Below are 26,058 nucleotides of genomic sequence, written 5' to 3'. Positions count from 1 at the left end.
CCCTCGACTATGGGTCGAATTTGGTTCGTGTATCTCAACAGTAAAACCCAGTATACAACGTCCCTCGATTATTAATACTGGTTAATTTAGACCTCCAAGCAGTTTCCACAGTGGTTTTGTCCTATGAGGCTGAGTGGGGCCCACATGCCAGTCACGTGAAGAGGAAAAAAGAGATAGAGAGGGGTGCTCGGCCAGGACCTCGTTGCCCGCCTCGCCCTCCTGCACACATCGAGCAGTGAGGACACCTTTGCAGCCTCGCCCTCCCACCCGTGGTAGTGAAGAGAGCATTCCTAAATTGACAGCATCCCGAGCCCTACGACTCCATATTTGTGCCATCTCCTCTTCTCCATCGGATATTGCACCGTCTGTGGTATATTCATCAATCGCTAGCCTTAGCATAAGGCCCTTCCAAACCCTACTGCCTGTCTATGTTGCCAGCACTGGCTTCCCATACTCTGAATCATCCACATGTGGGCCTCTATCGCTCGTGGCCAACCCACCTCCTCTATGTTTGTTGCGCCTCCTCCGTCGTTGCCCTTTTGAACCTACCATCCTCGCTTGCACCCTAGCCACAGCTATGCATACCCTAAGATGACAACATCGATTGATAGTACACCATCCTCTAAGACATTAAGAAAGATGACACCGAGCGTCATCATAGTTGCACCTAAAAAAAGTGCACGGGCTAGATTATCGTGTCAAAGCACACCTCCCATATCACCCGGATGGACATATTCATCCAGAACTATGACCTCAACATCGGTACATTCCACGCAGTGTCCTATTATTATGTTGTTGACTTTTAAACATACCATTTGATTATTTATTTTTATTAAAAAATATATAAGCATCAGTTATTTCATTGTGACTTATTTTACTAAAGGTATTTTAAGTACAACCTTTTTTTATATTTACACTATATTTCTAGGCAATGTGAATAGTCAAACGTCGTACCGAAAAGTCAATAGCTTTATAGAGTACATTTAAAAACCAAGGGAGTAACTTTTTAGCATCAAATTTGCGCCATTAGATTTGTAAAATTGAATGTACTTAACCAATATCCTACACTTATCACAAACCAACAAGCATTCGAGAACGGAGTGAGTATTATTTTTTTCTCGAGTGAAAAGATTTGTTGTGCTCGTCGACAATGAGGTGTGACGAGCACATGAACAATCAGCATCCGTTTCTTGGTTTGGCACTGGTGCACATACAGGTGACAGGCCACAGGGCGCTGCTAAGCTCACGCCCAAATCATCAAACTTCAAACTTTTTTTTTAAAACTACTCACCTAGCAAAGAAACATCTTTGAACAGCACATCACTCTCGCGCCTATATACAGCATTTTATCTTCTTCCCCTTTACCATGGTTCTTGGTCCCGGGATTCGCCGTCGCGCCGCCATGAGTGACCGTCGGCGCCGCACATCCTCGTCATGTTGGCTCTCTGCACAAGGCGGACCAGCAACTGGACGACCTCCGACATCGGCGGCCTGAACTCCGGTTCGGACTGTCGACAAAAGGTTGAGGAGCAAGCAGGATCAGAAGTGTGCAAAAGATGGAAAAAAAAGAAAACTGGAGCATTTGGGGAGCAAAGGAGAAGCTGATGTGGAGGTGATCGGCTGATCACTGATCATGGTGGTCTGACCTGAACGCAGAGCGCGATCGCGTCAGCGAAGCGGGAGAGCGATTTCGAAGGGTACAGCCCCTGGAGTGCAGGGTCGACCATCTGGTCCAAAGCGTCGATGTCGTGCAGCTGGGGAGTTGCCCACCCGACCAGTGACTGCTCCGACCGTGGCCGGGATCTGCAAATGTTCAGACAGCAAGGGGCAATACAGTTCAGTTCAGTTCAGTTCAGAGGATTGTGCAACAGTGCAAGGTTTGAGAACTTGAGAAAAATTGAGGAGAAATGGTGATGGTGCAGTGTCTGTGTGTTCACCTGTCAAAAGGTTTCCGGCCAGTCAGGAGCTCTAGCATGACAACACCGAAGCTGTACACGTCACTCTTCACGGAGTACTGGCCAGACATGGTCACCTCGGGGGCCCTGTATCCTGAGTCCTCATCTGACACCTGAAATTGTTGTTATGTAAGTATGTTTGGATAGAAATTTTGGGACCCCAATTTTTTTATAAGCATTTTCAGTAACAAAATTTGCAAAATACAGTCATAACATACTAGGTAACCATGGACTAGTACAGAGTATGTCGGTCCTGAAATTTTATCATGTTATTCAATAATCATTTTTTGATCTTCTCAATATACCACATGAAGTATTATGCTAAAGTGAGCTTTAGATACTTCAATGAACAAAAAAAAGTGTAAAGCATTTCTGCGGGCAATCAATCATGATTTAAATTCATGTAAAACAGCGGTAAGACAGTTGGAGGATATATGCCTAATATGTTACCTGAGATTCCCGGTTAGGAATAAGGTCAGCAAACCCAGAATCTGAAAGATGGGGATTTAGCTCGTTATCCAGAAAAATATTGGATGACTTGAAATTCTTGTGTATCACGGAAGGTGAACAAGTTTCATGTAGATATCTGAAAGTTTCACATGATTGACATGAATTTTCAGCTCTAAAACAGGAGGGAAGAATTGCACGTTTCTTTCACAGTTTCACTTACTCTAATGCCCTCGCAGATCCAAGGGCAATCTTAACACGGCTATTCCAAGACAACGGTTGGCTTTGATCATCCACTAGATGAAGCAAGTCTTTAAGAGAACCATTTCGGTAGAACTCATATGCCAGTAAGCACTGCCCATGCTCTGAACAGTAGCCAACTAACTCGGAAAGGCTTGGATGATTTAACCTTGAAATATTTGCAACTAACTCAATGAACAAATCTGAAGGATGGCCCGGGAATGCAGAGAAATTGATTTTCTTCACAGCCAGGACCTGAAAGTAACAAGAAATGGTGATGACTGAAATATGCAGTAGCCAGGATGATGATTTGAAAGTACCAAAGGTGTGAATTGTTTCTTGAATTTTATATAATCTTAACAAACAGAAAAAATAAGTCCTTTTTTTTGGAAAGGTTGGTACTTGTAAAGAAAATGAGAGTGCCACATCTTATATTACATATAATCAATGCTCCTGTGATGACAGTAAATACTTGTCATGATTCCATATACTAAGAATATTGAGTACTTGTATATGATAGAATGATTTCTTTTCTCTATTTATTGAAGGAAAGAAAGACTGGCAGTAGTAATGCAAGCATAAATTGTGTGTAGACATAGATAATCATGTAAACGGAACACTTTCGTGCTACCACAGCTAAAAATTTCCAAGCAGGTATAGATCAACTGATGCATATCATCTTAGCCTATTGTCTAGGACAATATAGATTTAGCATGTCAAGTTTAGCACATCCACTTAATTGCAGATTCTATGGTAGTAAAAAAACAATACAGTGGTTGTTTGGTGCAAGGAAAAGATTCAAAAGTAAGGATAAGAGGTAATTGTGGAAGCACCTTGTGGTCATTGAATTTCGCCTTGTAAACACGACCGAATAACCCCTCTCCAATTAAATTGTCAGCACAGAAGCTGCCCGTTGCCACCTGTAGGTCTGCCACAGTGTATGCAGGTGTTCTGATGGAACTCAAACTTATTTTCCTTGTGAAAGACTTGCTGGTGACATCATTTTCATCAATGGACTTGTGCAAGTCAATTCTTGTTGGAGGTTTTAAATTCATTGAAACAGTTTTCTGTAATTCTTCCTTGCCAATTGTTGAGATGATCTTGATTGACTTCATCTCTGAAAAGAGTAGTTTTGATATGGGAATACAGCATATTACTTACCTCTATGCAAAAGAGAAATGATAAGCATAGAAAAAAGAAATGCAGTGCTGCACTACTGTTTGCAAATCATTCCAAAGCTGACAATTAGCATGAAACTTACGTTTAAGACTGTCTTTAAATCCTGAAACAATAGGGCTGAGAGGTTCCTTCTGTTCAGGATCTCCTCCTCGTGGCAATGACCAATATTTCTTCTTGATCACAAAGAATGCAACTATTGCACCCACAACTACCAAACATACTACAATTCCGGCTATGGCACCACCACTTAGTTTAGAGTGTTTGCGACCATCATCAGACGGATTATTGTTAACAGTAGTAGTTGGAGGAGCAGGTTGTCGAGATTGCGGAGATTTGTATGGAGGAGATTTATAAGGTGGAGATTGATATGGTGGAGGTGGTGGTGAAGGACCACTTCCAAACGAGTTTCCATTTGTCCTACAAAAGGAGGAGAATATTGTTGGTATCCATCCAATAAGTCTATAATTGCAAGATCGTGAGTATATTGGTAACAGAAGTACTTACTGGAGATTCTTTATTTTCTTTAGCTTATCAGGTATCCATCCGGTGAATTGGTTATTTGCAACATTTCTGAAGTAGAATCAAATGTGTTATTAGAATTCGACTATAAATCAGAATAGGTTGGTTAGCAGATGCATGCCAACTCACAAGTCAGTAAGCGGAAGATCAGCAAGGACATCTATTGTGCCATTGAATCCGTTGTTCTGCAGATTACTGACAGGAGCAAATATTGCCTTTATAAACAAATTATGAAATTAATTTTGTTCTTGTCAACGGAAAAACTGAAAAATCTATTAACACATCCGTACTCACAGTTTTCTCAAATTTGTCAAGGAGTTGAAGCTTTGTGGAATATTACCCGAAAGTGTGTTGTATGAAAGGTCCCTGAGAGAAATGGACAGCTGGTTTAGTTTTTCCACTAGCTTGCCAGATTACTGAACATAAGACAACAAACCATATGGTAACGAGGCAAGTATGGGCAGTCAAAAATACAGGAAAACCACTCACAATGTTGTTAGGTTAGTTAGCTGGTTGAACATATCATTGGTGGTTGCAAGATGATTATGTCCAAGATTTCTGCATACAACAGAAAAGTATAGTTACAAAATTTTGTCAGAGTCTACCCAAAAAAAAAAAAAAACTGAGGAAATGAGCACAATAACTCCAACTTACAAAATTCTAAGTGCAATCATTTGCGATATAGAGTATGGTATGCTTCCGGTGAAGTTGTTTTCTGCAAGGTTTCTGCACATAAAATTCTTTGTGAGAACTTAATATAATTTTACATGAAAACAGCAGGAGCTTGAGTTGCGTGGACATGAAACTCACAATCTCTCAAGATTTGGAGGAAGGTTATAAGGAATGTCACTGCCTCCAAGATTATTCTTGCTCGTATCACTGCAGAAAGCTAAAAATAGATCAAAACCACTCTCAAAATGTAGACTGTGTGACTATCAAGGAATTGAGACTATATTGTCCAAGAGATCACACTAACAGTTCAACTAGTGAAGTCAGTAGATTCATGTTGTAGCCCAAAGTCCCGTTGATCCCCATGCCGGATAATTTTCTGCAGAGGATTCAGGAACAATGTCAGATAATAAGTTTAAGTAGCTTGTCACTCACAAAGGACCCCTTTTAGAGGCTCAAACTCACATTGCTGTCACCCTGGAACCCGAGCAAGTGATCCCAAGCCAGGACTGTCCACAGGGGTCTCCATTTTGTGACACCCAATTCGTCAGCTGGGATGGAGAATTCATGCTTGTGTACAAGACATTGAGAGCATTCACTGTATAGATGAAAAACAAAAAGGATTTGGATTATCAGCAATGTTGGATGAAACAAAAATTGCAGGTAATTGACCATAACAATAGTTTGTTCCTACTTTGGTGTTAGAAAACTTTCCCCACGAAATCTCCAGTTCCAAGAGGAATTTGGATAGCTAAAATGCTATGGTTGGAGCTCAAGATTATGTATAAAAAATGCAATGCATCTGCTGCTCTGCATCCCACTTGATTGGGGGAGGAGCTGGCCGGAGATCTTGACGGAGGTGGGGTTCGACGATGCCGGTGGTGCGGGATTCGGCGGCGGTGCCCATGTGGTGGGTGGGTGGAGGCGTGGAGCTACTTGCTGACTAGGTGGAAAGGCGAGCGCAAGGTGCGTGGATGGCGACGGCGAGGTTAGGCTCGGCCGACGGCGGCGCGGCCGCGGCGACGCCGGAGATGGAAGTGAAGGAAATTTGCAAATAGGTCCCTATGGATAAAATATTATGCATATAAGCCCCTGTTTCTGATCGCTACAGAGCCTACGCGTGCTGGTTTATTTTCACTGTAGTCCCTATTTAAACACAGTTTTCTCATACTAGCCCTATTTAATACTCCCTCCGTTTCAAAATGTTTGGCACCGTTGACTCTTTAGCACATGTTTGACCGTTCGTCTTATTCAAAAAAATTTGTGAAATATGTAAAACTATATGTGTACATGAAAGTATATTTAACAATGAATCAAATAATATGAAAAGAATAAATAGTTACTTAAATTTTTTGAATAAGACGAATGGTCAAACACGTACTAAAAAGTCAACGGTGTCAAACATTTTGAAACGGAGGGAGTAGCTTTTAGGCCTGGTTTAGTTTCCAATTTTTTCTTCAAACTTCCAACTTTTCCATCACATTAAAACTTTTCTACATACATAAACTTCCAACATTTCCATCACATCGTTCCAATTTCAATCAAACTTCCATTTTTGACGTGAACTAAACACACCCTTAGCTTCCAACCTCTGCCCGAATTTATTTGTCTTATGTTCAGTTCATCAAATCAAAGCCTTTGATGGTTGATACTTCCTCTGATTGATTTTATTTGTGTGTGACAGTTTGTCATAGGGGTGGACGCTGGAACTTTTGAACTTTACTAATGGTAGTAAGTCTTTCGATCAAATTTCAAGGGGGGCTGTATCTTGTATGATCTTCAGCTTCTTGTCAAATTTTCATTTGCACACAGTTCTTTGTGTTATTCTAAAATTGAATTTGTTCAAATCTCTGGCATTTTATCACCCCCCCCCCCCCAAACTGCAAGAAATCTGAAAAAAAAAATGTGTACACCTAGAGCAGCACTGCAGTGAACTGACCAAAAACAAACTGAAGAATCAAGAACCATTTCCCAGCCTCTTGCCAATCAAACAATCAAAACAAACCAAACCACCAAGAACATTGCACTGTTTCTTGATAAATTTTCTCAAGCAAAAAAACACACCAATCAAGATATAACATACATACATTAGCTACAACTTACAACAAGTAAAGATCACTTACCATCATCTGAGTCTGTGTTGGCACTAACCCCAGAGAGAGTAGCTGCCAAGAACAGCATCACAGCTCCAGTGGCCACGGCCATGGCTGCACCTCCTCCTCCTCTCATCCTCCTCTTCATTCCTACCTTGGCCGCTGCAACATTCGCCTGGAGACTCCCCCAAGAAAAGAACTAAACTTTGTTCCCAAACTATGAACAAAAATCTCTCCCTTTCCCCCCAACTTTGTATAGTAGTAGGCTAGTAGATTCTCTCTCTCTCTGATGAAATGTTTGTTTTTTCTTTGATGGATTGTGTTTGTCAGCAAGAAAGAATCAGAGAGATTCAGGGGGGAGGAAGAAGGAGTAGAGGGTATTAAAGAAGTGGAGATCAACCTGGCTGCTCACCTGTTCACCCACCCATAAACCCTTGTCCCTTGAAGAGACTAACAAAGTCACAACATTGTTTTTCTGGAGTTGTTAGAGCAAATCTTCTAGTAGATAGCTAGGATGGCTCATGTTTTCTAACAAGAAAAATGGGGAAATTCTGAATGACAAAAGGATGATTACTGAAGAACAGACAAGAAACTGTTTTTTTTTCCCTTAAGAACTGTCAGTTCTGAAGCTGGGGGTGGTTATACATTCAATTTAATGCAAATGTGGGCAGCTTAGGTTAATACTGGTTTGTGCAAGTGCTGAGAAATGCGTGAGCAATGACACGTTGAAGAAGAGTTGAGTACTTAGTGGAAGAAATTGGGTCACTTTTTATGTTTTTGTTTTTGTGCTGGTTGTGCAGTCGTGGCTCCCATACCGAATCGTTGCCGTCCATGCCGTCGCTTTTGATGATTATTGGGCGATGATCCAACATTCCAGTGCCGTGCGTGCGTGTGCAGCATGCTCTTCAGCAGCTCAGCACTTGAGCTCCTCTTTTGACCAGCATCAGTATGGGTACAGCAGTGTGGTTTCATTCTGGCGACAATGATGGTGGGACAGTTCTCAGTTCAGTACACCCCTCCTAACCACTTGGGCACTGTTTAGTTTACACCAAACTTTCCCTCAAACTCCCAACTTTCCATCATATCACATCACATCCAAAACTTTCCTACTCACATAAACTCTCAACTTTTTTTCTAAACTACCAACTTTCCCCAAACTTCTCTCCAATTTCAGAAACTAAACACAACCTTGATTGGCCGAAAATGCTTGGATTCTCGTATATTGAAGGTCACCTTAAAGTTGGGGATTGCCACAGAAATTTTCAAAGGATTCAATTTTTTAAAGGAGTTTTTCAAATGCAACTAAGGGTGTATAAGTGAGTCGGTCCGTAAACCTACTTATAATGGGTTACACAGTTATTTGTACTATAAGTGGGTTCACGGATCGACCCACTTGTACCCTTAGATGCAACCGTTGATTCATAGGAGATGATGGAAAATTTATTCATATGGTTGCATTCCTATGACTCAATTTTACATGAAAATAAACTTTCATTTTGCTTTGTTTGTTCCATGTGATGCTATCAAAGAGCTCATCTTCATCTTTCCTGTCTTTTACATTTATGTAGGGTTAGACAAATGTTGCTGCTTCAATTCATGTGTTTTTTAGGCCTCCCCCCGCGTCGCTCTCGCGTCGGGCGGCTCGGGGGCGAAAAACCCTAGCCGCCTGCGCCTTCTCTCCCTCCCTCCCCCCACCTCGCCGCCGCTGGAGCCCATCGGCGGCGAAGTCGGCAACGGGCAGGGAAGGCGGCGGCGAGGCCTTCTTCTCTTCGTAGCGTCTCCCTCCTCGGCGCGAAGAACGAAGACGACGAAGCTCCCCACCGGCGTGGTCCGTGGCGGCTACGGCGGCGAGGTGGGGAGGAGGCGGCGGATCCGGAGCCCCTATGGCCGGATCCGGCCCTTCCTCGCCTGGATCTGCGCGACGGCATACGGTCGTGGTGGCGGCCGACGGCAAGGCGGCGAGGCGGCGGCCGGCTGCGGCGAGGCCGGCCCGGCACGGGTGCATAGGCGGTGGACGGCTGCGGCTCGGCGTGGAGGCGGCTCGTCAGCGGCGGGCGCGGGTGGCGGATGGCTGCGGCTCGTCGGGGCCAGCCCGGTCGCGTGGCAGGCGCGCGGAGGCGGCGGGCAGCACAGCTTGCCCGGAGCGGCAGCGGCGCCCCCGCTCACTCGCTCGGCCTGGCTGCCCAGCACCAGCCCATGGCGTGGTGGGTCGTCCAGGCCTCGGTGGCGGCTCGGCGTGGTGGTCGGGCAGCTGGGATGCCGTTGCGGTGGCCAAGTGAGGCGCGGTGGCCGGACTTCGGGGACGCTGGCGGGTGGCGCCGGTCCAGAGCAGCAGCACCACCGGTGGCCAGATGGCAGTGCAAAGGGAGCTGGCGGCGGTGGGTCGTCTTCCTCGTTGCCGGTCGGCACCCTCGGCCTTCATGGAACTCCTCCCCTTCTTTGCGGGGAGTTTCTAGGTTGGATTGAGGTGGCAGCTCGTCAGTGGGGGAAGCTCAGGGTGCCGAAGTAATGCCACCTAGTTCCGGGTTCTCCTTCGGCCAAATCTGGCGAGGCGGCCGGCGGGTGGTGGAACGGAGGAGTCCTGGGCCAGCTCTCAGGGGTGGTGGTTCGTTGAAGTCGGCCGACGGAGGGGCGTCGGTGCGGTGTGGTGGATGCCACGTGCTGCCATTTGTCTGTGTGGTGGTTCTGAGTTGGTGGACGGCGATCTGCAGTCAAGGTTGTAGGGTCCCAGGCGAAAGCCTAGTCCGGTGGTTCACCGGGCCGGCAGCGGCTACGTCTTCGGGCGTCGTAATCTCCTTGGAGCATTGTCGAGGGTTACCCTCTCCCTTTCTTGGCGAGCTTCTCTAGGTGAAAACCACATCTTTTTAGATGGGCGATGGCGGCATCCTGGATGTCGTGACCACCATGTTGGCATCGTTTTCGGAGCCTCGTCTATGTGGTGTTGCCGTAGGCCTAGCGGCGTTCGGCCACGCTTAGCGGGGGTCGTTTGGTGCTAGATTTCACCCTCAGCGGTTTGTGCTTGGGTGGTAGCGCGTGGTGTGTGGCAATGCACCTTGGTGCATTTTGATGTTTTTTCTCTTGTAACTTTTATTCCTTCTTAATATACTCGGTTGGCCTCCTTCAGCCTTCCCAGCGAAAAAATTCATGTGTTTTTCCTAGAAGAATCTAAAAAGATTTCACGAACTTTTGAATAAAACCTATTAAAATACGACACTAGTCCCGCCCCTGAAATGAAGCCATGATGTTCTGCTGGTGTGATGAACAAGTAGGGGAAGGCCATTAGTCCATTACTGCAAGAGGCACCATCACTAGCAGAGACAGGCAAATCTGATCGACGATCACTTGAAAAATTGGAAAATAAAGGAATGGAAGAGAGAACTATCTGATCTTTGGCTTTCTGCACACTGAAAGATATTGTTCTCGGCAATGAGTCGGCATGATGGCGCCGTGCGCAATGATGAGCATATACAACTGGATGAATATCCTTTATTTCACTTTTCTTGTTTTCTTTTACCCCATTTTCTCCTTCTATATAGTAATTACTTAAGTATATATGTTTGGAGCAATAATTGGCATTTGACCTCAGCTTTGTGCTTCCTAACAGGTGGCCAGACTCACCCAATTAGCCGTTTACATCGCATTCATCCATAAATTTTTTTGTCACTCTCATGAGCTGTTCTCGACTTCAGAATTCAGATGAGTTACTTTCATCTTCTTCCATTTGTATATTGCCAATGCCGTGGCATAGGTGCAATTAGGCCCTGTGTGATTCAGCTTAGTATTATTATAATCTGAATTATAAGGAGTAAGCTGAAACAAATATATAGCTTATTATGATAGAATCTATAAGTCAGATTACTATAAGTTGGTAAGCCATTCTAAAGGTGCTTTTTTAGATTATTGGGTGGCTAACAGCTAACAAACAACTAATAATCCAGAGAAACAAACAACTAGCAGCTTATTCTATATCGGTTTATTATAATTTAGCTTATAGTAATCTAGTTCTATAATCTAGATTACAATAATTTTAAGCTGAAACAAATATGACCTTAGTACAGGTAGCCTTGCACAATAGATTGAGAGATCCTTTGACATAACATCATATGAACATGGTCGCTGGCATGTGGGCCTCACCGTCAATAGGACCACATGTTAGTGACCAGTCACGGACAAAAAGTTACGTCAGAGGATCAAATTCCTTGCACAATGGACAAGCTAGATTCAATAATCAAATTCTAGCTCCACCCTGCAAGAAGAAAAAAAGGGTTGTGCTTTTTTCTCTCCTGATATTGCTGCAAATGTGATGCATGCTTAGCTTCCATTTTCGTCAGCAAGAGCATGTTCTTTAATCGGATGGTTGGAATCTGCTGCTGACCTCGCCTGCACGATTTGGTTGCAAATGTTAATTCAGAGATATTCAGAACACTCCATTGAAAAAAAAATATGACAATAATATAGACTCACCATCGAAGTAGTAGTTGCAGTACATAGCCTACGTTGGGTGAAGATGACAATCCGTGCACTCTGCTTCTGCTGCTGATGATGAATGATGATGACCAATAGAATGTCAGCTTTTAAAAAAATTGTTTGCACCTAACCATTCATTCTTATAGTATTTAGCAAAGCTAAGATAGGATAAGAAGGCATACTTAATTGTGCCCATGAACAGCTAGTGTTTGGAGAATTTCAGACGTTTGTAGGGTGTCAATTCAGTTAGTTGTGGGTAGATAATTAGATGTGATGAGGGTCAATAACGAAGTTAGACTACCTACTGAACAATCCTGACGAACATGAACAGTGACTGTTTGGAGAATTTCAGGCGTTTGAAGGATGTGAAATTCAGTTAGTTGTGGGTAGCTAACTACTCCTAGATTAGATGTGATGGTGCCAATAACGAAGTTAGATTACCTACTGGACCCTGGTGTCTGGTGACAACATGAACAAGGAAAGAAAGGGAAAGAAGTCTGATCCTATGAACTCTGATGATCTGATCCTAGTTTCAAAAAAAAAAAAAAAAACTGATCATGGCATTCATTATCAATAACAGAAGCAGGCAAGAACAGTTAATTTGGTTAGCCAACCCCAGACCAGGGGGGTCAAAAGGTCAAAGGACCAAACATGCCAAGGTCCACTGCTTTCAAGCTCCAAGTTTAAAGCTTTCACTGCTGCATCTGCTTGCATGTATGTCAGGTTCAGAGATTCAGGTCACCTCCTTTTTGGTACTGTTTTCTACTGTACTCCCTCCATCCCAAAAAAAAAAAATAAACCCTGGATTTCCGTGTCCAATGTTTGACCGTCCGTCTTATTTAAAAAAATTATGAAAAAAATTAAAAGACAAGTCACGCATAAAGTATTAATCATATTTTATCATCTAACAACAATGAAAATACTAATTATAAAAAAATTTCATATAAGACGGACAATTAAACGTTGGACACGAAAACCTAAGGTTTGTCTTTTTTTTTTTTTTTGGGCGGAAGGGAGTATGCTCTGTTGGAATCTACTACTACTAATCAACGCTGCAATTATGCTCCCCCAACATGGCAAGCCGTCCAATTCTTCCTTCAGTAAGAATTCAATGATTGACATTACAATAGTCTTACACAAATCTCTAAAATTCTGAAGTTTGCCACCAACGTCAAAGGTCATGTACTGCTGAAGTTTGCCACAAATCTCTGAACTCCATTTCTCCCTTTGCTTGCTTATTTGCATTGCATGCCCATGCCATGTGCTAATGTTTCAAGAGCTTGTCGAGCAGAACGAGTCATGCAGAGAGAGCGACGCCTGATACTCTCCTAGGTCCAACTCCATTTTCATGGGCCTATAAGTGCCTAAACCCACCTTGTACAGCCCAACTCCCTTGGCGGCAAAAACATACCGGGCCAGGCCGTGAAATGGAACAGTAGAGACTGGAGAGAGACACTGCAAAAATAACAAGTTTATCAATAATAAGAAACGGTGCAAGTGGGGTTGTTGGAATGAAGGCCCCAGTTTCGCTCAGTGTTTGCCTGCTTTGGGGTGGTTTGAAGCAAAGACTGACCGGTGCAACTACTGAAATCTGAAAATCGACTGCATAACTCTATTTCTTCGTGTATATTGAAAGCCCCCACCCTCATTCAGCGCATATACGGGGTGGACAAAAAACCTCAAAACTCGTGGCTCGGATCGGCTCGTAGCAAGCTCGGCTCGTATCGATCGAACTCGTAGTCTTAATGAGTCGAGTCGAGCTAGCCTTTTAGCTCGTGAGCTTATCGAGCTAGCTCGCGAGTATCACTATATCTTCATGAACTTAGTGTTTGTTAACTAGTGCTTAGTCTTTTAATTACATCGAAACTATTTATATTTAGTGAGTACTATATTAGTTAGTGTTTATTATTATGTTAATACAAAATAAAATGTTAAATTTAAAATTATTAATACAATATTAATAAGATATAGTTAACTCGTTAACGAGCCTAACAAGCTTAACGAGCCATCTCGCGAGCCGAGCCGAGCTAAGCTGGCTCGTTAAGACAACGAGCTCAAACGAGCTGAGCTGGCTCGTTATCTAGCCCTGTATACGGCGTACTGCCTCCAGCCCATAATAAAGAACCTAGGACATAATTAGACATATATCATAGTACTGCAAATCTATTCCGTCTTAAAATAAAGCAACTTAGATACATCTTAGTATTACAAATCTGTATGCTTAGATTCGTAGGACTACAATGAGTCTAATCACATACTAGTTTGTTTTATCTAGAACAAAGAGAATAATATTTATTGGCACCATAATTTAAACATTGATGGATAGAGTCATTTATTTTTTCGAACGGCCAAATAGGTTGCTTGGCGTTATATTAATAGAAGGAGTTTAAGTACACAACAAAAGCTGAAGTAAAATGAAAAACTATACATTTCTGACTGTAAATATGTTTACACGTCAGTCCACCTTCCATCTCATGGCAACAATCTTACAACGTGCTTTGTGCCGGCCAAGCTGCAACAACCAAACTTATACTGAATTTGATTGACAATTTGATGGGTTGTCGTCATAGAGTTATTTGTCACTCTCCACTAACACACCACACACGCTTCCAAAGAAGGCAGCCGATTTTACTCGCATTTTGCTTGAGAAACCATGGCATCATCATGATTTTAGTAGTTTAGTCTCGTTTGTCAATGGAGAATCATGCTCCTACCCTCCATCCTTCATGATGAAAAGATCATCAACTTTAATCACCCCCTTAACTGTAGGTACAATAGCAGACTACAAGCCAGCTATAATCATATTTTAAGGATATAAAATAGGATATAAGAGAGCAGCGGGCTACAGATGTGTAGCCAGCTGCGGCATGAACTCCAAGATACATGTGTGTATAATATGTGAGACCATATACTAATTGTGTAGTATATATGTATAGATAACTATTGTATGAATTAAACTATATATAATTTGAAGCCAGTAGTTAGCTATACTATTAAATTTGCTCTAATCCACGTGCCTACCAGACAACATCATCATCCTATATTTCCTTCCCTCTTTTCCCCCAATCAGCCGGTAGAGAAGAAGAACCCGTACTAGCTCGCTGGTATGCAAGTGCAACACATGCATGTCGCCAAGTGGCCGGCCTAGCTTAGCTTAGTAGGACTCCTTCGTGATTGCTCGGCGAAAACGTCAGATCAAATGGGCAAAGCATATTTAGTAGTGCAAATTACAAAACAAAAATGTTTGTGCTGGCCGACCGGACGCGCTGGTTCGTGCTTGAATCTGGTCCCGTAGAAGGGATGCCTTGTCGGCTTGTCTGCAGCACAAAAGCGCTGCAGGGTGAGGACACCCATAACCCATTGCCCAACTCACGTAATCCTGTTGGATTAAAAGCATATGTAAATGTAATTAAAAGTATAATAAGACAGTGGCCGTCTTGCTGTTTAGGTAAAGCAAAGATTGAAAGAGATTATCACTGCAACTGAAATCGAAATTAAATTACAGTAACCAAGTTGCCTGCATCGATCGATTTCATATATAGGTTTCCAAAGTTAAGAATCAAACTCGAGCAACCCTAGCTTGACACCTAGTACGTGTACGTGTGTAAGCAGAATGTACCGAAGTGTACACGTGCGCGCTCCATTTATTTCCGTCCAAATCCTACATTCCAAAACGTGCGCTACTGCAGCCTCTAGGTCATCATATGATCCTGTTGCTGCCAATGAACTCAGAGCCCGGCTCCAACTTCCCAACAAAGTGAAAAAAAAAAAGAAGAAGCAAAAGGCCGTCGCATATGACATCTTCTTATCGCCGTCTAGAAACACGAGATCCAACCGCCCGGAATCACCAAAAAAAAAAAAAAAAAGCACCACCACTTTGAACCTTTTTTGAAGGCGTCAGTCGGTCAAACGCAGCAGCAATCCACGGAGGAGGCGAGGTCCACGGTGTTTCCCAAACCTCACGTAATCACGCAGTTATCGTGGGTTACAGTAAAAGAAAAATCACGGTAACCTTCTTAAAATCAAATAAATTTTAAAAACAAATTAAAGTTTCGATAAATTTTATACGGTTTGTCATGGTTACCGCGCGATAACCATACTTACTGTCGGGATACGGTAACCCTGACCCTGATAGTTTGAAAAGCGAGGACTCCATGCCATCATGTCCTGCGTGGCGCGTGCCACAACTTTCGCCGCATCAACCCAACCCAACTCCCGGACGGCTCGCCCATATCCCGGGTCCAAATCGGCGACGAAATCATCACAAACTTCCCAGGGCCCCCCCGCGCCGTCGCCGTCTCGCTCGCCGCCCGCGCGCGCGCCGGTGAATCCGGCGGCTCCTCTCCGTACGCGCGCCGCTGCGTGTGTGCTGCTGATTTTGGAGGCTAGGTGCAGCGAACATACTACGTTTTGGCTTGGACCGGTCGGATCGGGACAGGACAGGACGGGACGGGACCAAATGCACACACGGAATGGCCGACTTGGCAATTTGGCATGGGTTTGGTACCTGCGTTATCTGGATGTGTGGATTGGGTTGGGCTGGGTTGGCTACGTGGTGGTACGCCGGTACAGGACACAGGCAGGATATGGATGATGAGCGAACAGCAGTTTCGCCGTACATTGCTACAGGTGTGTTGTTGTGGTCAGTTAACTGCCAGAGAGGGTTCTGGTAGAGTAGTAGGCCGTCCACTGGGTACTGCTACTTGATAGTACTACCTCCGTCACAAAAAAAAAGACGAACCCTAGTTTCCATGTCCAACTTTGACTGTCCGTCTTATATAAAATTTTTTTGTAATTCGTATTTTCATTGTTGTTAGATGATAAAACATGATTAATATTTTATACGTGACTTGTCTTTTTAATTTTTTTCACAATTTTTTTAAATAAGACGGACGGTCAAACGTTGGGCACGGAAACCAGGGTTTGTCTTTTTTTTGGGACGGAGGGTAGTAGTATTCCCTCCGTTCCATTTTAAGTGTACTTGTGAGCTTTTATGTTTAACGTTTGTCCGTTCATATTATTTAAAATTCTTCTATAATTATTATTTTTATTGTTATTAGATTGATGATAAAGCAAGAATAATACTTTATGCATAACTTATTTTTTAAATTTGTTTTATATATTTTTTTAAATAAGGCGATCGGTGAAACGTTTGACACAAAACTCTAACTACACTTGAAATGGGATGGATAGAGTACATGTAGGTAACTACCGTTATTGTGAGCGTGGCTAGTCTGGCTACTCATCACATTAGTTTTTTTTTTAAGTTGAGATTGATCACGTGAAGTTACAACTAACTTACCTGTTGGCTGCTGCTGCTTCATTTAAACGAAAAAGTCCATGTATCTCAAACTTTGAATAAGATTTTTAAAACAAACTTCAAGTTAATTATTATATTCTGGGTTGGACGGAGTACTGTTCGGTATATGATATGTATTTGTTGTTAGCTTCATCTCATGACTGCCTGAGGGTATAGCCCCTAAAATATTTTAAGGTCTATTGACCTATTCTTCCTAAGTTTGAAAGTTTTTAGTCTTACATGGACTTTCTTTTCAGCTTTCAGCTTTAAATGAAGCTTAATACTAACCATTTAGAAGCCTGTGATGTCTTGGCATGTTGTAATCAAATCAGTACATCCAAATCGGTTTGGATTAGTGTTAGTAGATCAACCTTCCTTGACTTTTCAATCAAGTTAGATAAGGCAGGCAGGACGACGCTCACTTGCAATCCAGCCATCCATGTCGCTTCCCGGAAACGTCGAGGCCGTTGGCCAACTTGGTCAGCTACTAATACTTTCTCGGGACTGATAATATTGGTCGTTTTAAATGAAAGTATTGTTAAACGTTAAAATCTTTAATTATAAAATATTTTTATTTTTTTTAAAAAAAATGTTAACAAATATATAATCTTTTTTACATATTATAATAGAAAATAATAGTCAAAGTTATTTTTTTAAAATCGTGCTCTTGTCCAAAACGATAAGTATTATCAACTCGGAGGAAGTCCTACTGCTACACTCGGAGGAAGTACTACTGCTACTCATGCTTGCTCCCAAAAACGCATGTATCCAAATTGCAAGCGAAAGGCCTCGAAAGAGACATGTATTGCAAGCAAAGAGGAACACACACCGTTGAACAACAACAGCACAAAAAAACCGCTATACCGAACCTGAACCTAAGCTGCATGTGTGGTCCTCGAATTTTCAGAATTTTTGATAACCTGAACCTGAACCTAAGCTGCCCGTGGGTTTGCCCTGCCTTGGCAACCAGATAATTCCATCGATCAGATTGGAAGCAAAACACACACATTATTGGATTGATATTTGATCAAATCAGTATCAAGCTATCCATCGGCTTGGGGGGTCCAGGAGAGACGAGATGCTTGACACGCTCACGGCATACGGTCCACATTTCCTGGAAAGGCAGCTGAGAACGTCCAAATGTGCTCTCCCTTTGATCTTGCATTTTGTCCCCGCACAAACCCAGGAGGCAAAACAGGATGAAGCAATATGAAAACTTATGATTTCTACGTTTTTATGGTATCAGAGTTGATCGTTAATCTGACTTGTTTTGTCGATGACTGTTCTAGTCTAAGCGGGTTACCGACCTAACCCGCGGCTTATGATTTATAACTTTGGTGCAATAGTCGCGGAGGCATGTCAGAACAGGGACGGAAATAGGCATGGGGGCAGTTAGAACTTGATCCCCATGTCTGACGGATTAAAATCCTATGCAGCCAAATGTACGGTGTCTTTATCACTAACATGTAAGTCCAGGGACCATCGGGTCCATATGTCAGTGAGATAGTGACAAAATCATGTGACTTCGACTACAGAGAACCTTGATCCATATACCCATAATCTCATTATAAATTTGAAAATAATACTTACTCCGTTTCACGATGTAAGACTTTCTAGCATTGCTCATATTCCTTTATGTATGTGGGTAATGCTAGAAAGTCTTATATTGTGAAACGGAGAGAGTACTATTTAACTTGTGAAAATATTTGAACTCCTGTTAATTCAGCCCTACGCGTGAAGGGTCTCTGGCTCCGTCATCCCATCACCGGGGGGGATTAGACGACGGAGATGGCCGTGGGAGCGAGGTCCAACGAACCCGGCGAGCGGCCGGAATGGGTCTCGTTCGCGTCAACATTTTCAAAACCGGTCGCCATCCGAGCTTTCCCTCCACAGTTCGCTCACCTTCTCCTCCAAACCCCTCCTCCTCCTCCTCCTCCTCTTATCCTCTCCAATTCGCCTCCGTATAAGTAGCCACCACGCGTGCCATTTACCTTAATCCAACTTAAAATTTAGTTTATATCTCGTATCTTCCTCGCTCGCGCCAACCAAGAAGCTTGCAACAACAGGGAGAGAGGTTGGAGCAAGAACGTTTTGCATTTGGAGGGAGGGATTTTGATTGATGGCGGTGACGGCGACGACGGTGGCGGCGGCGACGACGATGATGGCGGCGGTGGCGGCCGTGTTCCTGGCGTTCGTGCTCTGCTTCTACATATTCGTCTGCGCCAAGAGGTACAGGGGCGGCGCGCCGCCGGCGGAGGGCGGGGTGGCGGCGAGGCTGTGGTTCTTGCTTGGAGGTGGCGGCGGCGGGGGAGGCGCGGCGGGGTCAGGGGACGCCGCGTGGTGCTACGACGGCGGGCTCGACGAGGCGTCCATGGCGAAGCTGCCGTGCAGGGTGGTGGGGAAAGGGGAGGAGGCGGTGGACTGCGCGGTGTGCATCACGGAGCTCGCCGCGGGGGAGACGGCGCGCGTGCTGCCGCGGTGCGGCCACGGGTTCCACGTCGCGTGCGTCGACATGTGGCTCAAGTCCCACTCCACCTGCCCGCTCTGCCGCTGCCCCGCCGTCGACGAGCCGCCGCCCGCCGCGCCGCCGCCGGTGGTGGCGCCGCCCGAGGCCGACCCGGAGTCCCCCAACTTCCCCACCAACGTCCTCTTCTTCGGCTCCCAGGACGAGGTGAGCACCGGCGGCGCGCAATCGCAGCAGCAGCACCGCTCGCCACCCACGACTGCGACGCCACCGTCGCCGCCGGCGCCGGCAGTGGACGCGGCGAGGGTGCGGGGGGGACTGCGGCGGCTTCTCGGGTGTGGCGGCGCGTCGCCGCCCCCACCGCCGCACCAGCACGAGCACGCGGACAGGGACATCGAGATGGGCCTCGCCGCCGGCGGCGAGACCAGCTCGCCGGCGAAGTCGCCGCATCCAAGCTCTTGACGCTGCGTCACGTAGCTTCCATTTCTTTTTTCTTCTTTTTTTTTCCAACTTTTTTTTGTGCCGTCTTTTGTGTGCCGTCATCACAGGTTTTGCTACTGTCCCGGTTGCTCCTGTTCGCCACGTCTGTAATTTTCAGAATTTATAGAGGTAAAAAAAAAGAAAACTGTACAGATTCTTATAGATACCCAATGTACATGTCCCATATATGTGGATAGAAAGAACATGGACTTCCCAGAGACAAGGCAAAAAAAAGTTACAGTTTGGATACATTCTGCTGTTCTTTTTTTTCTTTTTTTTTTTTTGAGGATATACATTCTGCTGTTCTTAGTTCTTACCTGCACTGCTGCACATATATTTTATTTCTCGCTAGTTAACTCAGGCTCCCACTACCATTTGTTCTATGGCTTATAAGCCGCTGCAAAAATTTAAATTTTAAAAATTGATTTTATGGATTTTTTTTGTAATTTATATTTCAGCATTAGCTTTTAAATCACTAAGATCATGTTCTTCTTTGTTTCAATAAAAATCCAATCCTAGACTTCTTTGGGGCGGAGCGGTACATATATTCAAAAATTATTTTTTTAAGTTAATGAAAAACCGTTTCAGCTTTAGGCTAAACGATGAGAGTATCAGTAGTTTCTGTTTCAGTCACTCCCATCGCATTCAACGGGCAACGACCGTTATTCAGTTACTGCTACTATTGTCTCTTCTGTTGCACACTACCTGTAATAACTGTAACTGTAAGTAGAGGAGTACTACTACCAGTACAAATGTACAATCACCTTGCCTAACATTTTGTCTTGTTCTTCTCTGTCATTTGACCACTAGTTGCCCCAGTGTCAAAATTGTCGCATCATCACATCCCTGCCTCAAAAACGCAGCATCTGCAGAAGAAGCTAGGGACCTGAACTGTACAGGCCAAAATTGCAGATTTGAAAGGATCATGAGCTGAGAACAACATGTGTGCATCCTATTCCCCAACTCAAGATGTGTGTGCAAAGTACCATTAGTTCATCACCAACCACCATTGTCCCACCTGATGCACTCGCTAAACATTCCTTTGCATTTTTCAGTTCGAAGCGACTAATCAGTCTGAACAACCACCCCGGAAAAATCCAGTGCAGCCTCGTATGATCGAGCCAGGGGGGTTTTGTTTTCTGAATAATTGTGTTTCTTTTCTTATGCTTTGCTTTGCTTTGCTTTTCAGTTGCTTCGAATTGAAAAGAAATTAGTTGACCTGGGAGGTAAGATAGTTGAGTTAGCAGCAAGCATGGTTTTGCAAAGCAGTTGGCCAAACAAGCAGCAAACAGCAAAGCCAGCGACTTCAAAGAACTGGAGGAATGGAGATAGTCCAGCTAATCACTTGCAAATTACTAGTAGTAGTGATTTGCTGTGTGACGCCACAGGAAATTTTTTTTTTTTGTGAGAAGAAAATTTCGGTTTGTTCATCAGCAGCGTTGTACTGGTACCAATGGATAGATATCAGAGGCGTCGCGTTCATAGGCTCATAGCACTTCGTCAGAATTCAGACCACAAGGACAAACACATCAGCATCGGTGATAAAAATACACACTTTTTTTTTCTCTTCGAATACATGTACATCATCCACAAAGTTCTTTCCCATTTCTTTTTTGCTTGCTTTGTTCATCTTTCGATTGATTCTCTCTTTTGCAGCTACTCCGCGTTCACAAAATCAAAAGATTCTTTCCTCATTCATATGAGATTAAGTTGTTGCATGGAAATGGTATATGTTACCTCTTTTACCAACCATGTTATCCAATAGAGCTTTCGTTCAATCTGAAGAAAGATTAAAAGGGAGAGCTTTCTAGATATTTCATAATCAGAGGTTGCCCTCTAAACTAAAGAAGATTCTAAAGATGTGGCAACAGGCAAAATTAAGTTGAGATTCTGAACATGTTTGTTCAATATATCTCGAAGAGGCTAAGAATTGCGATAATCCTTATCCAAACTGGTCACTTTCAGAAGGTTAGACTTGCTTACACGCTGGAGGCTGGAGCTTAAGTATCTCAATTATTAATGTGGACACAAGTAAGCCTGAAGAAATAATGATTGTGAAATAATAGGAAGCTGTTTGGATTTTAATTTTTCAGGCTTCTTATTAATCCCTCCATTTCAAAGAAAACATATTTCTTCGGCGGCTAGTAATGCTCCTGAAAACATATATATGGACCATACATATATGCTATGCAGTTCCAATTTCAGTCGCATCCTGACACAGAAAGAATGATCCTCGCGATATGGGGTTTGAAACTGACATCGGCTACGGTACATTTCAGAAGGATATGATTAAAAAAAAAATCAGAAAGCAACTATACTTGAAACATGAGAAATTGGCTTCAATTAATCCTTGGAAAATTGCATGGAGATAATAATAATACTACTGCCACCATGAGGAACCAAAGCTGAACTAGTAATGAAAGAGCATGTAACCTAGTGGTTGTAGTGATCTGAGCAACACCCAAGGTTTTGAGTTTAAATTTTCATATGAGCGAATTTCAGACTGGGTTATTTGAGGGCTAAGTTCCCTATTTGATAGACTAAGTTTCTAATTTAGGAGTTAGAGCTGTGCCAAATAGGCTCATATATCCGATTGGATATAAAGGCCGGGTAAAAAATACCCTTCAAAAAAAAAAGTAGTTACTTGTACTTGAGATTCTTGTAGTACGCATTCGTTGGAAACGTTCAGAACTTCCAAGTGAATCTTTAGGTACGCATACCCTGTACACATGCTAGCTTCGACAGAGGTTGTCCTCGATTGATTTCCTTGTGTTTAGTTTACCCTGAAATTAATCAAGCATGAGGCAAAGTTGCAGGCATGTGCAGATAAACAAGGAGATAAAATGCTGCAGTACAGCAGCCGCCTCTGAATTCCTGAAATGGGCAGCACAAGGCTGAATTCCAGCGAGGATGTCCGTCCCAAGACCGCAGCCTTTTTTGTTTTCTGGGATATTAGGCAATAATTAAAGCAGCTAATAACGCCAATGATGGGTCAAAGTCACAAAGCCTGTTTGGTCGATTAGTCTTTGCTTGGCATGACATCATCTTACATGATAAGTGCTACTAGTAGCAGTATCATATGCTAATCCTATTATTTTTGCATCAAGAGGACATCAAGTACCTGCTCCGTTGGGTATGGACTCGCACCGAGATGAGCAGCTAGTAGCAGAAATGTAGAATGGCGTGAACAAGTTCATAAAATTATTGCTCGTGTACTCTTGTCCAACGAGGACGTAATCCTCGCAGAGATTGGAGCATTATTGCCTAACTGCTCGATCCAACGTCAAAGCTGTCGTCGTTGCCTCCTTGGTATTAACAGTAACTGACGATGCAAGAGTGGTACGGTGTGTTTAGTTCACGTCAAAATTAGAAGTTTGGTTGAAATTGGAACGATGTGAAGAAAATATAAAAGTTTGTGTGTGTAGGAAAGTTTTGATGTGATGAAAAAGTTGAAAGTTTGACGAAAAAGTTTGAAACTAAACTCGGCCGTAGTTCTTTTGTCAAACTTATTTTACAAATATACCTCTACAGAACGTATTACGAAAACAAATACCTAACTCTGAGCCAAGTTAATTGGCAGCGAGGTTAAATTTGTCGATACTATAGACCTGGCCTGATGCTAAATCACAATACTGACGACAGTCGAGTCATGCTAGAGACTGATGTAACAAGGGGTTAGCGTCAAGACCCTGACACCAAGGCTTGGCATTGTTACCGAGCTTCTAGCCAATAACACTCAAGGGATTCCACACACACACTCTCTCTCTCCTGCGCACGGAACCCAAGCTTCTCGTGCACACTCCATACACACTAACTAACAAATATTATAGAAAATTCTAGAAAAAAATTAAAGCCATACTTTCAATAGTATTACACCTATCTATGTAATTTCATGTTCAAATTCATTATATTTTAGCTGTAACAAAAAAAACAAAATTCTGACAGTTTTTTACTCTTAAAACTGTCTTTTGTTACGGCTAAAATATAATGGATTTGAATATAAGATTTTGTAGATATGTGTAATACTATTAAGAGTACATGTCATATTGTTTTAAAATTTTTTCGTGACATTTGCTAGTTAGTGTGCACGGGAAGCTTGTATGCATAGGAATATAGGATTCTCTTTGCATTCAAAAAGAGAGAGGAGAGATTCGTCCCCTTCTCCTCTTCCACCTTCTATATTTCAAATTCAAGCGATTTGGAATTTTTTTTCGTCCTGTTTTATTGGAGAAGTTGACAAAAGCAAGGTATCCTCCTCTCCCATTTTATTTTATTTTATTTTGGTTTAGTTGTTTGATTATAGAGATCGAGATGACCCCGCAAAAAAAATAGAGATCGAGATGAAACCTATAAATTATTCTAAGCCCAAATTTATGATTCGAACATCGCATGGTTCGATACTTCGATTCAAGGCTTGTCTACGAACGTATGACATTTTCTTGTATATGTTCGAAATTTGTGAATTTTCAGTAGGCATTGGACATGTGCAATTAAGTACTATCTTCTTTATTGAAGTAGTTTTTTTTCTTTTCGCAGTAGTCTTTCTTTTTTTTTTTCCTTTTCGCGGTTGGTCGTTAGAGTGGTTTTCTCTCCCTCGGCATAGGCATGTCTAGCCGATTGTGTTGTGTAACAAAACATGTATTCTTCTAATATATTAGCGAGTAATCCTTTTACACTTTTGAGAAAAATAAATCATGTTGGTAGTGTATGAAGGATAATGTAAATGAATAATTTTTTATAATATATAGCTTTTTTTTCGTCTAGATGACATAAAAAAAATACCTGCTAATTTGGTATGGACACACCGAGATGCGCCAACTAGAAGAATGCCGTGCACCGGTGCCAGAAAAGAAAAGGAAAAGAAACATGATGTGGAGTACACTATCCAAATCCAGCGAAGACGTAGTAATGCTCGCAGAGATTGGCTGTCGTTGGCAGTAACTGAACGATGCAAGCTACTACTACTACATACATAGGGTTTGTGTTGTGTCAAGTGGTGCCTCTCATTCCAGAGAGAGCTGTAGTAGGCTGTAGCAGAAGAAACACACACGATGACACGAACTCGAAAGATGGGGATTGCTGACGGCTGCTGCGTTGAATGAATTTTATAAAGTGAGCCTAGCTGGTGCTTGGTCAGCCTGGGAATCACGGCGTGTTCTTTCTTCTTCTTTTTTGGGCTAAAGTACGGGCGGCGGCTAAGTCCACGTGCACACGCCCGCCGCCGGGAGGAGGACAGGGAGGCGCGACGGTACGGACGAGACGAGCGCCGGGCGCCGGCAAGCCACGACGCGCGTCGCGTCTCGTCTCGTCTCGTGGCGCACCGATTAGCAACGACGCGTGCGGTGGTCGTTACGTGTACCCTTTGCGGAGGTAGCCAGCGGGCCGCGCCTCTTCCGTGCGGGCGAGGCCGCGAGAGGCAATCGATGATGTGTACTCTCTCCGTCCCCTCCCAGAACATAGCAACCTAAAACCGGATGGGATAGAACACATCTAATACTATGAATTTGGATGGGGGACATGTCTAGATTCATAGTACTTAGATGCGTCTAATCCAGTACTAAGTTGCTATATTCTGAGACGGAGGGAGTATAATTTTACATTTAAGTTTAAGTAAATTTTAGAAAACCTCATATTTTATATTCAAAGTTGGAGAAAACGCATGTATTATGACATGCAACACTTAACACTATATATTATTATGATTCTAAAGTTTCACAAACTCCCGCTCTTATACATTTGAGCGTGAATTTACTTAAAATTCTAAACCATAGAGTTTATATGAAATTTGTAATTATTAAGTTCTTGACTTGGAATAGTTTAAATCTTCATTACTTTAAAAAAATGTTTAAGATACGATGAAGTTAATCAAGATTTCAATAAAGGTGAGGTTTTGTGAAACATTTAGATCAGAAAACATATGATTTTGTGCCACAGGTCGTAATACCATGTGAACGATGTTTAATTAGTGGCCGACTGGCCGTACACCGTGGGACGGTGGAGGAAGCCGTCGCCGGCGGGCAGCCAGTAAGTACTTTTTGCTAGGGAGCATGTGACTTAGGATGGGCCGACAGCCCATCATGGCCATCATATGGGCCGCAAGCCATGGGGACGATGGAGTCCGGCCTGGTCGAAACGGAAGAAAACAAAGTGCATGAAAAACCAAAATAAAGAGTAATTTTTATTGACAGACTGTAGATATTGAAAAAGTCTCTTTTTTCAGGTTTTAGTTGAGATTTTACCTGTTGT

General features: G+C 43.1%; 2 protein-coding genes across 3 annotated transcripts; one reads left to right on the top strand and one right to left on the bottom strand.

Annotated features, from left to right (window-relative positions):
* Window positions 1-1,084: 1,084 nt before the first annotated feature.
* Window positions 1,085-7,799, bottom strand: LOC127780009 (protein STRUBBELIG-RECEPTOR FAMILY 7-like). Of its 2 annotated transcripts, none has more exons than XM_052306953.1 (16): window positions 7,133-7,799; window positions 5,475-5,607; window positions 5,317-5,388; window positions 5,151-5,219; window positions 4,995-5,066; window positions 4,830-4,898; window positions 4,635-4,706; window positions 4,470-4,535; window positions 4,326-4,391; window positions 3,904-4,238; window positions 3,476-3,759; window positions 2,626-2,897; window positions 2,406-2,541; window positions 1,938-2,068; window positions 1,647-1,803; window positions 1,085-1,508 (listed from the first exon to the last, which is right to left on the bottom strand). In XM_052306953.1, the coding sequence occupies exons 1-16, from the start codon at window positions 7,248-7,250 to the stop codon at window positions 1,362-1,364; spliced, it is 2,199 nt and encodes a 732-aa protein (XP_052162913.1). In that variant the 5' UTR covers window positions 7,251-7,799; the 3' UTR covers window positions 1,085-1,361. The 2 variants fall into 2 exon arrangements, with proteins under 2 accessions (XP_052162913.1, XP_052162914.1); XM_052306954.1 differs by lacking the exon at window positions 7,133-7,799 and adding an exon at window positions 5,704-6,042.
* A 10,866-nt stretch (window positions 7,800-18,665) lies between these two features.
* Window positions 18,666-20,061, top strand: LOC127778902 (E3 ubiquitin-protein ligase EL5-like). Its single transcript, XM_052305547.1, has one exon. The coding sequence runs from the start codon at window positions 18,988-18,990 to the stop codon at window positions 19,792-19,794; it is 807 nt and encodes a 268-aa protein (XP_052161507.1). The 5' UTR covers window positions 18,666-18,987; the 3' UTR covers window positions 19,795-20,061.
* The last annotated feature ends 5,997 nt before the right edge of the window (window positions 20,062-26,058 follow it).

This window comes from Oryza glaberrima, chromosome 7, assembly GCF_000147395.1.
Source record: "Oryza glaberrima chromosome 7, OglaRS2, whole genome shotgun sequence".
Lineage (NCBI taxonomy): Eukaryota > Viridiplantae > Streptophyta > Magnoliopsida > Poales > Poaceae > Oryza > Oryza glaberrima.
This window is presented reverse-complemented; position numbering and strand designations above follow the sequence as displayed.